General features: G+C 38.4%; 2 protein-coding genes across 2 annotated transcripts; one reads left to right on the top strand and one right to left on the bottom strand.

Annotated features, from left to right (window-relative positions):
* Positions 1-650: 650 nt before the first annotated feature.
* RPP38 (ribonuclease P/MRP 38kDa subunit) lies at positions 651-1,525 on the top strand. The gene has a single exon (XM_010015365.1). The coding sequence runs from the start codon at positions 683-685 to the stop codon at positions 1,523-1,525; it is 843 nt and encodes a 280-aa protein (XP_010013667.1). The 5' UTR covers positions 651-682.
* Positions 1,526-4,577: 3,052 nt separating this feature from the next.
* NMT2 (N-myristoyltransferase 2) lies at positions 4,578-14,121 on the bottom strand. The gene is made up of 5 exons (XM_010015366.1): positions 14,013-14,121; positions 10,257-10,427; positions 7,640-7,807; positions 5,627-5,764; positions 4,578-5,433 (listed from the first exon to the last, which is right to left on the bottom strand). The coding sequence occupies exons 1-5, from the start codon at positions 14,052-14,054 to the stop codon at positions 5,413-5,415; spliced, it is 540 nt and encodes a 179-aa protein (XP_010013668.1). The 5' UTR covers positions 14,055-14,121; the 3' UTR covers positions 4,578-5,412.
* Between the last annotated feature and the right edge of the window lie 665 nt (positions 14,122-14,786).

The raw sequence follows: 14,786 nt of genomic DNA on the forward strand, positions 1-14,786 counted from the left end.
GGCATGATCTAGGTCACACAAGAGTAAAAACCACCTGAACTTTCTGGAGGCCCATAGAGGATTCCCTTCCTTCATGGAAAGCATAAATTTATTAATAGACTCTGCAGGTTTCTATCATACCTTCTAAATGCAGACAAACACAAGACATGGTTTATGGAATGAAAAGGTAAATTAAAGTTTTAAAAAACCTTAATAAATTCAGGAAGTTGGAGCTTGTTTCACATTCTGATTCTCCTTTTTTTGTTTTTTTGTTTTTTTTTAATGTCATTATGCTGCTACAGCACAGCTGCTCAGCAGTGAAAATTGAGTGGTCCTTCAACTTGTGGTTCTGAGTTTGTTTGGTTTTTTTAGAACTACAGTATCTCCATCTGCTTTTGTTGAGCTTTAGAAGGTCTCTTGTCACTGGTGTTGCCTTGCTGTCCAGGCTGCTGTTTAATTATTTTTTATTAAAAGGAGGCAGCACACCATGTGCCCTGTGGAATATGTGTTAAAGATTAGCACTGAGCTTATGTGAGAAGGGCTGTAATTGCCAGTATCGCTCTGAGATGTGACATTTCTCTTCTATGCTCCCAGTAGAAGCTTCTGATACCAATGTCCACAGCAAACAGTGCAGTATTTGAACTAACATTTAGTTCTTTCTTCTCTTCACAGCTAGGGTGGCAGAACACAAAAGCATCTCAGGATGTCTGTAATTCAGCAAGGGACGGCAACACTTCGCAAAGCAAAGAAAGCCGCCATAAAAACATGTCTAGATAACCCCTTTGTTTTAGAGTGGAAAACCATTGATGGAGAAGACATGCATTTTATCTTACAGACCTTAGAAGAAAGGATTAAACATATTGGGCTTAAAAAGGTTGAGACTCCAAGAATGAAAAAACGTTCCCTTACAAAAAAACGAACGGAAAGAAAGTGCAACACTAGCACCAGCAAACTCCCCAAGGAACAGGATGCAGAAGGCCATCGACAAAAAACAGGGTGGACTGACGCAAGTATCAGAAGACAGCTTGCTATTGGAGTTAATGAAGTTACAAAAGCATTGGAAAAAGATGAACTTCTTCTCTTGCTGGTGTGCAAGTCTGCAAAGCCTGCCATGATCACATCGCACCTCATTCAGCTGAGCGCAAGTCGAGCCACACCAGCAGGGCAGGTTCCCCGCCTCAGTGAAACTATTGCACCGCTTCTCGGCTTAACGTCCATTTTAGCACTAGGCTTTAAAAAGCAGTCTGATAAATTTACAGAAGCAATAGCAGCAATAATTCCCAAGATACCAGCTTTGGAAGTGCCGTGGTTTCAGTACACAACTGAAGAAGCTGTGGATTTTGCTCATGCAGGTTCTTCAGAAAATGAGGAACCTGAGCAGCTTGCAGAGGTGCTGGGGGATGAGTTCACGAGCCAGAAGCGGAAGCGTTTGGAAAGCAATCTTTCAAATGTAATTTTGCAGCCTATGAAAATCAAGAAACTTGTCCCAAATCCAAATAAGATAAAAAAACCACCTCGCAAAAAGAAGAAAGCTTTTTCAGCATAACTGATTTTTTAAACGCAATATGGAGTACAGCTCCAACTGAACTATCTTGTTAGGCTTTACAGCGTAAAGCACTTGACTACAAGGTGAACTTGATGTTGCATTCAGTTGAGGTACTTTCTGTTTTAATAAAGAATATTGCTCAAACTTGGGTGTGAGTCCTTACCTGGGGGCGAATATTTCATTTGCACAGTTAAAATTGATGATGAATATGCTGATGTAATTTAAGACATTATAATAAGTACATCTTTGGAATTAATGCAAAGCACTAAACAAATTTTGTATTTTTATACAGACGAACATGCTTCAAGCAAAACAGATTTAAGTATAATTATTCAAACAAATCAATACCAAAAGTGAAAGTTTATTTAAACAAAGGTCCATGCCGGTATAACTTTTAAAGCTGGTTCAATGCTTTTTTCAAGTAAACAGCACACTTGGACTTCCCTTTTGAACTGTCATAGTTTGCTGAACAATAACCTTGTTCTGGTGAAGAACATATGCAGGCTTGACTTCTATCTAATACCTGGTGTCTCATACGCTGAAGGAACAATCTTCAAATACAGAACAAAACCCAATTACTACTGCTGTATTTTGAAAGCTGGCTTCCTTATGCAAACTATTAACACACACCCTGTGAGAAAATGTAATCTAACCTAAACTCCATTTGATTTCTAAATGGAGTCGATTAATTTCCCAGGAAATTAGGTACACCTTACGCTGTTGAGTATACAGTAGATGACAGTTGTAACTGCTACAAGACTGAAAACATTCCATGTAACTTTTGAGTTTTCTTTAGTTTTACTAGAGACTACAAATAGTTTCCTAATGAGATAATTGTGCTGTAAGGAAGGAGGAGGAATAGTGCTGCAATTCAGACAATCAAAATCAACAGCCGAGGAACTTACTTGGCGCTGTGTAGTTTAAGCAAACATCAGTGTGGTATTTTAGAAGAAACCACAAAATACCTTGAGTTACTTTGTTGATCCTTAAAAATGGAATTTACGTGTTGTAGGTTTCAGAAATTTGCTAATCCAAATGTCCAGTACCATCAGATACCTAATCTGTATTTTGGGTTTATTTAGGTGTGACTTTTAAGTTCATGATACCAGCTACAAAGGGAGGCAGTAGCAATGATTCTGTAGTTGTGATGCTCCCTGAAGTTTAAGTAAAAGAAAGATGTTCAATGCCAAAGTTTTTGCCCTCCCTGGCTGAGGGTGGCAAGAAGAGATGAGGTTTTTTTGTCTGGCTTTGTAGTGCTTCATACATAGCCTTTGTTCTGGCTTTTTGTATGCACAAAATCTTGAAAGCATGCTAGCACTAGTGTACTTAGCCATGCTATCTAACTGTAACATTTACAAGACAGGGAAGTTTGCCCTTCAGATTCAGAAGGAAATGGCACTATCCTCCCAGTATACAGCACAAGAGCAGCCACACGCCTTCCTTCATGTGCAATTACTGTAAGACTAGGGCAGAAAGCCAGGCTGCAGGAAAGCCAGGTTCAAGTCTGTCTTCTACTTGGACATCTGTGGGCCCATCATGGCCTCAATGCTTTTCCAAACAACAGTGCTGGGGAGGATTTGCCTTCTGATTTCAGAGAAGAGAGAAAAGAAAATGTCTGGCTACCCTTTCTTTCACTTGCATTTTCATGAAAGGAAAGGAAGGCAGAGAACATGAGCATATCTTTCACCTGGCATTCAAAATCATCTTCCAGGTAAGGGAATGCTGGGCTAGCACCATTTCTTAGCAACTCAGTACCTTAGCCATGAGGACAGAGCTATGCCCTGCTGTCCACCTCATGTTAAACAGCAGCCAAGTGAGCTCTGCCTTTAGACCTGAAGCAGAACACACAGCTCCTTGGCGGACCTTCCTCCTCATCCCAGCAGACTCCAATGCCAATGTCCAGCCAGGAAGGCACCTTCCTGCCTTTTGGGAATTAAGAGCTAAGTCTTTGATGTAGGCGAGATTAAATCCTTCTTGAAACCTCAGATATCACTACCATCAGCTACAGTTTCAGGCACTTAATTCTGCTCGGGCCTCACACACGGAGTCAAAGCTCCCTCTGTACCATCTGTTATGACTGCTGCTAGCAGACAGCTATCATCAGAGGGCCAAAGTTGTAGAGCCCAGCTGCACCATTAGATGTCTGAAAGATCTCCTCTGAAGCCCTTTTGAACTAATGAGGTCCCAAGCCAGTGCATACCCAGGGGTCAGACAAACCACGTTCAATCCCTTCCTTTGTTTGAAGGAAGTCGAATGCTTTAATCGTAGAGCTATAATGCAATAAGGGAAAGTACTTATCACTGTCTCTAGGCAATTCAACAAGAAAAAGAAACCAAACCACAAACCATTCACACATTGGAAAAGGAGTGGGAAGAAAGAAAAACCCCACTGCTATAAGGAGGTGGGTAGGGCTAGCAGTTATGAAGAACAGACAAATTTATCTTCATCTAAATTGATGTTTTCAGGTACAGAATTCAACTTCCAGCAAAATCTGCTTTCAGAATTACAGGCATGTTTAAAAGGAAAGTTTAGACATTTGCATTTCATGAGATATTCATGTCACATTCAAAAGATGCTTACAGCATGGAGGCTTCACTACCACAATTTGGCACTTTCAGCTAGAACACTTTCTTACTGCAGACTTTCTCAGTGCTCACGTTACTGCAGCATGCGTGAGCTGAAAGAACTGCTACCATATCTAGCTATGACACTATGCTGGAATGCATATAAAGTGCTTCTGAAGCCACTCTGGTTGCTGAGCATTCATGAGGGAATTAACAGTTCCCCCCAACAATAAAGATCAGCCCTCCTACATTTCAGGAAGCGCAGTACAAAGACGTCCAAGGACTGAGGGTAGAGTATTTCTCTTCTGCTTACCAGCCACATATATAGTAAAACTTCTTGTTCCAAAGTCAGGATAAAAACACTACCAGGAACAATTTCTGAATAAGTATTTACACAAGATACTTTTCATTAGAATTACAGACTTCATAGGAAATCAAAGTAGACAAAGGAATATGTGCAATTTCGCAGAAGCGTTGAAAACATTCAAACTATAAATATCCTGATAGCACTACTAAAATTCTTAGTTTTACACACAGGCTGATGTTATTCTACTGAGGAAAAACTAAGGTTTTGTGCCACAACTGTAAATTAAGTACAGTAATGTATTATCATTCCGGCAACATAGATAACACCTGCACTGAACAGTGCGATACTGTTAAATCAATCCACTGATCTATCGAAGATCAAAGTACAAATCTGTATTTTTATTGATTTGGCAGCGTTGCTTATGGAGAAACAAATGCACTAGTTAAACCAGTACATTGTCATACTGCTCCAGTTACAAAAACATCCAGGACTTCCATAGAGCTACAAACGTATTGTACTTCATTATTTTTCCCCCAAATGATGATATCCATGTGAAGTAAATAAGCAAAGATACTCAAGTTTGTATCCTTCATTCTGTTACACTGACAAACATACACCACCACTTAATAAATAGAAATGCAGCAGTTCATCCACATAATAGCAAATATTTTTGTACCCTAATCCACCACTGAAGTTCAGTTTGTACAAAACAGTCTTTTCTAGAGAGTGGAAAAAAAATACCTTCTTCTCATCAAGGTGCAAGCTAAGCTTTGAAACTTAAATGAATGTGCTTTTATTCTTTTCATGGACAATAAAAGAGTTTCATGGACCTTCTGATCTATCTGAAAATGCACAAATTTGGTCACATATGGATGTCGTCATTGTTCACGTTTAATGGACTATCTCAGTATCACCGACATTGTGCTTTTACTCCTCTTGAACAACACCGTTCCAAGAGTTATGGAGATCAAATTAACTCAAACGATGACCTCAAAGTTCTAGAAACATAAGAGTCCTCATTGTAATACAAGACCAACCTAAAGGAAGAAGAAAAAGACAGCATTTTAGTTCAAGTATGGCAATAAATCTAAATAGCATTACTTTTCTACATGTCAATTATAGATCTTAAATATGACCGATTAAAAAAGTTATTTCGAAACATTTTGGCCAATGCAGATTAATGTACCATTACACCAAAGAGAATTCAGAAGCTCTTTTTTTCTCCCTTACCTTTTCAGATTCCATGCCAGGACACCTCCAGTTGTACAAATAATACTGCAAATTTCCATCTCCAATCCCAAACTTGAGTTTTTCCAGGAATGTTTTGTTTTCCATTAAGTCTAGTGCATTGAACACATCAAATCCTTTCTGGCAATAGCAAAACATTTTTTAAATTTTACCTTTTAAAGTTTCAAATGATACAGGCAATGTGGCATGCAATATCCAAGAGACTAGGCTAATTAAGTGGAAAAAAAGACAAGGGAATAAATCTTGCTTTTTAATTAGGTACACAAACAAAGAAATTTTCCCAATAGAAAGTGAAGTATAAGGCACAACTTTGCTTGAAGATTGCCTCCAAAAAGGCAGGAATTTTAAAGCCACTTTCAGGGGTAAAGGTCTGAAGAGTCCCTAAAGCATTATCTATTATCCTATCACTACAGATAGGCATTTTTTACAGTCACATACAGTGTTTTGACACACATGGCCTGTTCCAGGTAAAGCTGCATAATTACGGTTTATGGTGTTTTCAGGCATTTATCATTCTGTTAAATGTTTATTTCTGTGATTTGGTCCTTTTCTGAAATGCCATTCTATTTAGAACTCAAATCTTTCACATTACTCTCCCTCATGCACCCTCTACCAAGACCTCTCTTCCTCAATCTCCCAAATTCACCACTCAAAAAGCCATTCTGCTCCCAGAACAGCCACACAGCCAAACTACTCTCAGGGTTCAGTGCAGCAACACAAGCATACTCAAACCCCAAGTTACTGTGAACTCTTAACATGCAACATAGAAATAAAGTCCATCACAGTGACAGTCATCATGTATGAATAAGTGAATTTGCTTGAGGTTCCGGATATAAAACTCTATTTGCTTGCAAGTAACTGTGAGGGAGTCAGACCAAAGAACCTGAAGTCTTAACAGCACAAAGGCTGTGTGCCAGCAGGACTTCAGGCACACATGTGACTGCTTTCATGTAGCTTGAAGTCTGAACAGATACAGCCTTTGCAGACCATCACTGGCTTCATACAGGATCGACACAGAAATGCTGTGTCACATGCAGCACAGATGGCTCTGAATGTGGTCTGCTGGAACACAGCTAGAATTCCTTGCATTGAGCACTCAATCTGGTAGGTGTAATACCACAAGCAGTGCGGCAGCAACACTTCAGATGGGAGGGGCAAGCTTCAAGCGTAAGGAGCAGAAAACATGCCTATGCTCTGCAGTGTGTTGGGAATGGTTGCTAGAATGAATACCATAGACTAGATGAAGCCTGTGCAGTGCTGTGGATTGCCAGGGCTAAACAGGTCCCTGAGAATTCAGAGTGCTGGGATGCACATCACTTGCACAGCTCTGCACCAGACTATATTGCCACTGGTGTTTGCACTGCAGCCCCACAAAAGCCTGATGATTAAGGACTGAGTATTAAGTTTTCCATCAGACAGCACCAAACTCTTAAAATTCTTATGTTCAAAAACTTCCATTTATAGTCTCTTCCCTTCAACTAAACCATCTGTCAGTGTAATTCCATGCATGAAGGTGTGCTTCAAAGCTACAACATAACAGAGCTTTATAAGCAACAACGTAAAATGATAAAGCTTGCACAAAACAACTTTTACATTTTGTAGAAATAAAAAATAGTTTAAACAAAATGTATTTAATAGAACTTATTAACTCATCTTCAAGGGAAACTATTTTAGTGATACTTTCCATTCTTCTGGTACTTAGTGAATATGGTCATCAGTGTGCTCTTGGATATTTACAGAGCTCAAGCTATTGCAAACACTTGATCTTCATGCACTTGTCATTGCCTAGCATTGCTCAGAGGAAAACAAGAATAGCATTTTATACTTTAATATATATGGTGTATGTCTCATCAACTGCACTCTGTACTGTGAACAGCAGAAGAAATCAGAATGCAATGATACGGATAAACTTCTGCCTGTTCTTACCTTGCCAGCCCTCCTAAGAATACTTCTGTGAAAGAAGCAGAAAAAAAACCCCACCCCAACATAACTTACCAATTTAGCTATAATGAGTGCGTCATTCATTAAGTCCAAGAGCGGGGTCTCTGTATGAATGTTGTAAAAGGAATAGGCAGCTTTGAGGCTTTTATGAACAGGATGGTGCATCACTGTTGAAGGTAATGTGTAGAAACTCAGGAAGTCTGTTAAAACACCATTTGAGCCCTACAAAAGAAAAAACAGAGTCAATTAGTAAGAAGTAACCACTCGGTTATTGGTTAGGCTGACACGACAGTTCTAAGGAAAGTAATAAATATAGCACAGTTCTGGGCACTGTAAGTATTACGGTGTAACAGGTAATCTTGGCTAAGGTTTGAAGAAACTGAATTCTTGCCAAGGATGTATCTATACATCAGAGTGAGACTGAAGCCTGAAATACTCACTTCAGAAAAGGAAACAAACATTTAGATTTTTCTAGTCTATTACACCAATAACATTTTGACAAGGAATTGCCAAAGCATTACAGTTTGTTTTCCAAGCTTAGCCTAATATCAACAGAGCACACTTCCAAAAAAAAGTACAGAAATTTGTTTCCAATCGAAATATTTTTTAAAAGAATGCTTTTTAAAACTGATGAAGTTCACAGTGAGGAGTAGTTTTCTCAACTTTCTAATACCAGGGAAAAAAAAGTACTGTGCTGGCATACAAAGCATAGTTAAATCAGGTCTAGTGATTATTATTCAACTATTAATCCATTTGCTACTATTAATCCATTTGCTAGACAACTGCTAAATTACACTGAAATTCTATTAAGAACAGTAGTGATCAAAAAAGGTACTTACACAGAAACCTAAAGTATCCTACATAAACTTTCTTTATATGTCATGCACCTAATGCAGTTCTTAATTATCTTCTGGAGTGTAGATTAGTAGGAATGGGAAATAATTGTTACACAGGTTATGACTGACATGCTGAGCACAAAAAAACCTACCCAGATTTTCACTCATGCTATTCCAATTGGGTCTCCTGATATCTCCAAGAAGATAAGGCAAAGGAGAAACACAAATGCTTGTTCTTGCTTGTTTGCTTTGGTTTGAGTGACTGGTGCCCACTATTTTGAGCTCAGTGAAGGACCTCACATGGATCCTTAAACTGATAGTACTTCTACAGTAAAAGTAAGGGAGCTGAACCCACCACATGCAAAAAAGCTATTGTCTTAAAGCAGGTACAGATTCTATAGTAGAGATAAACCAAAAACAAGTAACAGAAAAATTACTAAGTCCCTCACTAAATTCAGTAAGGACAATAAAAATATTAATTCAGGAATTACATAGACTATTTTAAGGTTTTAGCTCTGCACATTAGAAAGATGACTTAAAAATCTAATGCTAACTTCTCCAGGTCACGCATGTCTCTAAGCACTAAGCAATCCAAACTAGATGAGCTTAAGGTCCTTAAGGTTCTTTCCAACCCTAACTATTCTATGATTCTATGAAAGTAGAAAGGTAAGCTTGGGACAATGACAAGTGACAAGCACGACCTCTCATGTCCATCAGCAATAAGTTTCTAAATTCAGCTGAGACTCCTGCACAAATTCAGGCTGCAATGTGAGAACACTGAGCTTCACAACCTTCAGCTTCTGCGAGGAGCTGGTAGGTTTAGGAATGTTAGTGCTGATTATTTTCAAATAACCTTGTCTCTTTAAACAAAGTAATACACTATCCAAGTATGATGTCTACAACTGATTTAGTATGGACTCAAAGGGAAGAGTGCCTCTTTCTCCACTAGCTTTATCGCAGCTATTCTAACCACACCTTGGAGATTTCCACTCCAAATGGTGATCTATTCCTGCTCTGCTTATTTTGCAAGAAGTGTTGTGACCAACAGGCTGGAGGGTGGGAGTAGTAGAGTGGGGAGGGAAGAGTAAGTGTTAGGAACAGATGATGCTCTCCATCTTTTTAGTGGACAAAGACTGTAATTTTCAAGATAATTTAACTGCTAGCTGACAACACAACAGCACCAAAAGATGTTAACTTTTACTTCTCTATTTTACATATACATGTTTATTTGTACATACACATAGACACACACTTTTTTACTGGGAAAAAAAAAAAACCAAAACAACCATTTACTGAAGCAGACCATCAAAAAACATAATTAGCCCAGCAGGTGCCCCTAAAACTGGTTTTAAAAATAAAGAATTTTGAAGTAGTGTATGGCAAAAACTGAGACACCTGAGAGAACAATACTGAACTCAAACTAAATCCTTATCTCAGTCATTGTGTAATTTTTTCTTTTTTCTAGAAAACAAGATTTGAAGACCGCTGCTTGTTATCATGTCATATCTCTATAGAAAAAATGGACAAGTGGAGGTGGAAGGGTTGTTTTTAAAATACGTAAAGTTCTTTTCCATAATATTTCCAAGATAGTGATACTTTGAGTTTTCAAAATTCTTCTTAAAAATACCCTGCTATAAGAGCTGCAGTATTACCACAACCAAACGCTCTCTCATTAACAGGATGCAATGCAAAGAACAAAGCTTGGAATCAGTATCAAATTCTACCTATAGCACAGATTTTTCATATTGTCCACATTTCAAAAACTTGATGCTGACATGAGCTTTTGTAAGCGCCATTCACATACACATTCATCGAGCAGTTAGGGCATGTTTTACCTCTACTACGTAAGTGTCAATAATATGATCCCGAGGCAGGAACCAGTGGGCTACCTCTTCTTCATCCATCACAGGAGCAAGATTAAACTGTTTCAAGTAAGTGTTGATTAATTCTTGTACTGTTTTAGTATCCTTTTGTTCCATTGGTCTCAAACCTGAAGTCTTTGTGGCCTTATTGTAACAAAAGAAAAACAGATGTTAAGACACTGAAAGGAAAACTGCATACACAGCAAAGCCTGAAAGTAGGTTGCAGACTCACTCCATTTGCTATAATGCATTCATTATTAGCCTACTTTACCCCAGCCACCTAATTCATTATGCTATTTTGCAAACGGCTTTCAATCAGAATTCCCTCTCTTCTAATTATTGAGACAGTCTGGGGCACTTCAATCTTTATATTTCATTATTGAAACAGCTTCATTTCTCCAGAGAAATACACGCCACTGCCAACAGCCTAGACTTCACGCATTTTGTACTGTTTAATTTTTTTTAGGACAGTCTTTATTTCTTATCTTCTTCTAAACTACCTAGGGCCCAGACACAGAAACAAAATATAAAGCAACTTGCCTATCAGAAATTAATCTGAAGACAAGAACACTTGTGATTCAACCAAAGTCAGCTGATAAAGTATAATTAGAAATTATTTTCTTTCTAAAGTCCACCTATTATTAACACTTGCAAACTCCCTTGCTAACTCAACTTTGTATACAGGCACAACTGCTGTTGTGTTAACAAGAAAGCTTCTCATAACTTACAGGTGCCCAAAATCAAAAACCTACAGTATTTTAACAAATAAAGTTACTTATTTGGCTTTAAACATCAGAAAATGAAATACTGCTTTCCAGGAGTATGCAATTAATGTTTAAACAAGTAAAGGTAATTAAAGTTTTCTTCCCAGCTTTTATTAGCTTTCCTGAATGTTTCCTTTTAGGGAGGCCGAGGCTCGCTCTCTTCAGAGCTCATTTATCCTGCTTCATCTGTCTGAGCTACATACACATACCACATTAATCATAGCAAAGTCAATTGCAAGAGCAAGCCAGGTAGACACTTGATTACTGGAAGCCTGAAATTAGTGTATTTGATTATGGTTTGCTCAAAAGGCATTATTCAGGGGAAGGTGTTTATTCACATACTCTGGGAATCAGCAGCCAGATGAAAAAAACAAGGCACATTTTTCCACAGCTCTGCCCTGTGTATTACATTTTAGTCTTCCTGCTTTCCTCAGCAGCCTGGGACTATGGTTTGTCTCCACAACAGCACTTCATCTAGATTTTTAAATGCCCTAAATACAAATTGGTATTCACCTGACTCATCAACACGACACTTCCTATGCCGTATTTCAATCATAACCTATAAAAGGTTAATTTTGGCTTCCTCCAAGCCTTTATCCTTCTTCTAAAGCCATACACAGGAACAGGATGAGAGAAAAAGCAGCTGGGCTGGAACATCTTTATCACCCAGCAATGCTCAGAATGACTACCAGTAACTGATTATTTGCAGCCCCAGAAGTGAGGGAAAGTGCACAGAACTGAGCTAAAATTTGTTTCTCTGCTCCACATATCAAGCTGCACTGGGCACATATTCATGCCAGTATCCTGGCTCAGGATCACAGCCAGGAAAAGACATACAAAGATGCTCCTGTCCTTATTCTAAACACAGCCAAAATCTACCTCTTTCAGAAAACTCCTTGCTCAAGAGATTAAACACTTAAGAAAAAAACCCACTTTATTTATTATATCTCTAGGTACATGCACAAACGCAGCCTTCAGTGAGGGTGGTATTTATTAGTTCATAATATTTAACCTTTTTAATTCAGAGTGTTCAAGTGATTAGGAATGATTAATTCCTTTTAAAGTGAGACTAGCTTCCAATAGCAATGATACTCCAAGGACACAATGAAAAGAGGTTAAAATGCAAGAAACAGTATTTGGTGCTAAGGAACAGGACAGAGTGACCTTACTGAACGAATTTGTGTAGTGGTACTGTTTATGGTAACAGTCTGAAACTGAGGATAAAGACCCTCAACAGCACTTAAACCCCTTGTCAAGAATAAAAAAACCCAAACCAAAACAACCAAAAAACCCAAAGCACAAAACCTAAAGAAAAAACATTAACATGAAGATTAAACCTTTATTTCCCATGGGAGAAGCTCCCAGGTCCAATCTAAAAATACACAGCTGGGGCATATGGACTCCTACATGACTTGGTTTTAAAAGTTGCTTTTCAAAGCACCTGTTTTCTATTTGCACATCTCTGTACAGTATGTTTGCCTTAGCTATATGTTCTGCATGAGATACGATCTATTCTTTGTTTTCCATAATTTACTTTTCTGTTGAAATCTGGGGGTTTATTATGATACGAAGATGATCAGGGTACAGTTGCTGTTGTTTCTAATGATTCTCTGTAGGTACACTTTTTGTACTGTAAGAAAGATCCTTATTCTTTATTCTTTTCCTGTACTGCTTCCATGAGAAACAATACTAGAGTTGCCATCAAAACCTGTATTTGAAATGGTCTACTGCACTTTTTCAGACTATTAAAAAAGTCTTCACGATTTGATGGAAGCTATATTTAGCTCTCCATGATTAAAACCTAATTAATTTGGTTATTAATTCTTAAGCTCTGAAAACTGCTGCCCTGCATGCAAGGGAGAACCTGCATGTGCAGACACAGGTAGCATGCAGGCAGTAGAGAAAACCAGTCTCTCTGACAGCAGCAGCAGTTCATATCAAGCCATGACATGTGCTTTATACTGGTAAGTGCTTAGTGTACTACTAACATATACAAGTAGTAAAAGAACCTGCTTCATCAAGGTAATATAAACAGATGCAATTTTCCAAGTCAGATAAATCATTACAAAGTACTAGAAGTGAAGAAAAATGTTTTTTGTTTTTTTGAGGTTTTTTTAAACCAAAAGGGAGGGTTTGTTTAAATAAAAAAAAAAAAAAGGTTCACTGATATGGTACAGGTAAAGGGTATTTTGCAATCCCTCCAAATAGAAGAGTAGCTTTTACAAGCAAAGTTGTTTTCAAATCATAAAGCTCAGACTATCTTCTACAGGCTATTAATTATGGCAATGAGATTTTTTAATAGTACATCTCAGACTACTTACAGTGACTTGCCCTGTCTTGGAAATGCACCCTAAGGCTTTTTGCCAGCCTAACTACTAGCTGCAAACATAAGGAGAAATATTAGTAACCAACCTAGCTATGCCAGAACACTTGGGGTTTTTTCGCTAGACCATCCAAACAAACAGTACACAACATACTGAGGTGGCTTTTGCTGAGCCTGTTTACTGCAGAACAACATTCTCTGACAGAACAAGCTGTGAATCAGAGTCAAATCAACAACCCCACTGTACTCAGTTAGCTTTCTGATGGACTTCTCTGACATTTTTAAGACATGAACTGTTGATTTTCTGTTCCAGTAATGTCTTATCAGATTAATCATATGGAGAATAGTTTTAGACATCTTCAACTCAATCCCACATGTATAAGAAGTCAAGGTTTCTGGTTTTTTATTTGTTTGTTTATGGCTTTTTGATCAAAAGTTCTATTTTCTCCATATACAGATCTACATTTCCAGCAAGTCTCTCCTGTTTAGTACGCCTTTTTCATCAACCAGAGATTTTTGTTTTTTAACCCAATGTCCTGCACACACTGCCTTTCCAGAAAAGCCTGTGCTGTCAGAGACAGATGGAAGGTTATTTTGGGCCTCACAGTAACTGTGGGGTTCTCTGTAAGTCATACTGCTTACATCAGGAAGTCTGTAGAGCTTCATTGTTCTTTGTAGAGTCATGTTTCTACTCAAATGTGAAAATTTCACCTCCACCAGTTTTCTGGGATTCAGTGATCGATGCCAATACCTGGAAATAAAATTAATAATGAGATTAAATAGCATTCATTTCCCTACTTTCTTGCATTGCTCCTTCTCCTCTCCAAATTTGTTTCTAAACAAACCTGTAGTATGCCTGTAAGAAGCTTCAGAATAAAAATATACAGCTGCATCCAAGCAGTAGCTTACAACAATGCCTGCTATAACCATATCTTTAAACTAAGCAAATGTTTTTTATTACAGAATGAGTGATCACATTTTAGTACATTGTCCTGAATATCTGTATGCTTCTATAGGTATGTAGCAAATAAAAGACAGACTAGGGACAACGTGGGCCCTCTCTGGAAGCTATCAGGAGAACTCACTACCCTGGATTTGGAGAAGGCTGAGGTTCTTAATGACTTCTTTGCCTCTGTCTTCACTAGCAAATGCTCAGACCACACCACACAAATCTTGGAAGGCAAATGCAGGGACTGTAAGAATGAAGACCTTAGGCACACTGTAGGAGAGGATCAGGTTCGAGACAACCTTAAGAACCTGAACGTGCACAAGTCTATGGGACATGATGAAGAGCCCAGGGAACCGGACGAAACCCATCCACAGGTCCTGAAGGAGCTGGCGAATGAAGTTGCTCGGCCACTGCCCATCATATTTGAAAAGTCATAGCAGTCAAGTGAAGTTCCTGATGACTGGAAG

The sequence above is a fragment of the Nestor notabilis genome, unplaced genomic scaffold (genome assembly GCF_000696875.1).
Source record: "Nestor notabilis isolate BGI_N333 unplaced genomic scaffold, ASM69687v1 scaffold35485, whole genome shotgun sequence".
Taxonomy (NCBI): Eukaryota; Metazoa; Chordata; class Aves; order Psittaciformes; family Psittacidae; genus Nestor; species Nestor notabilis.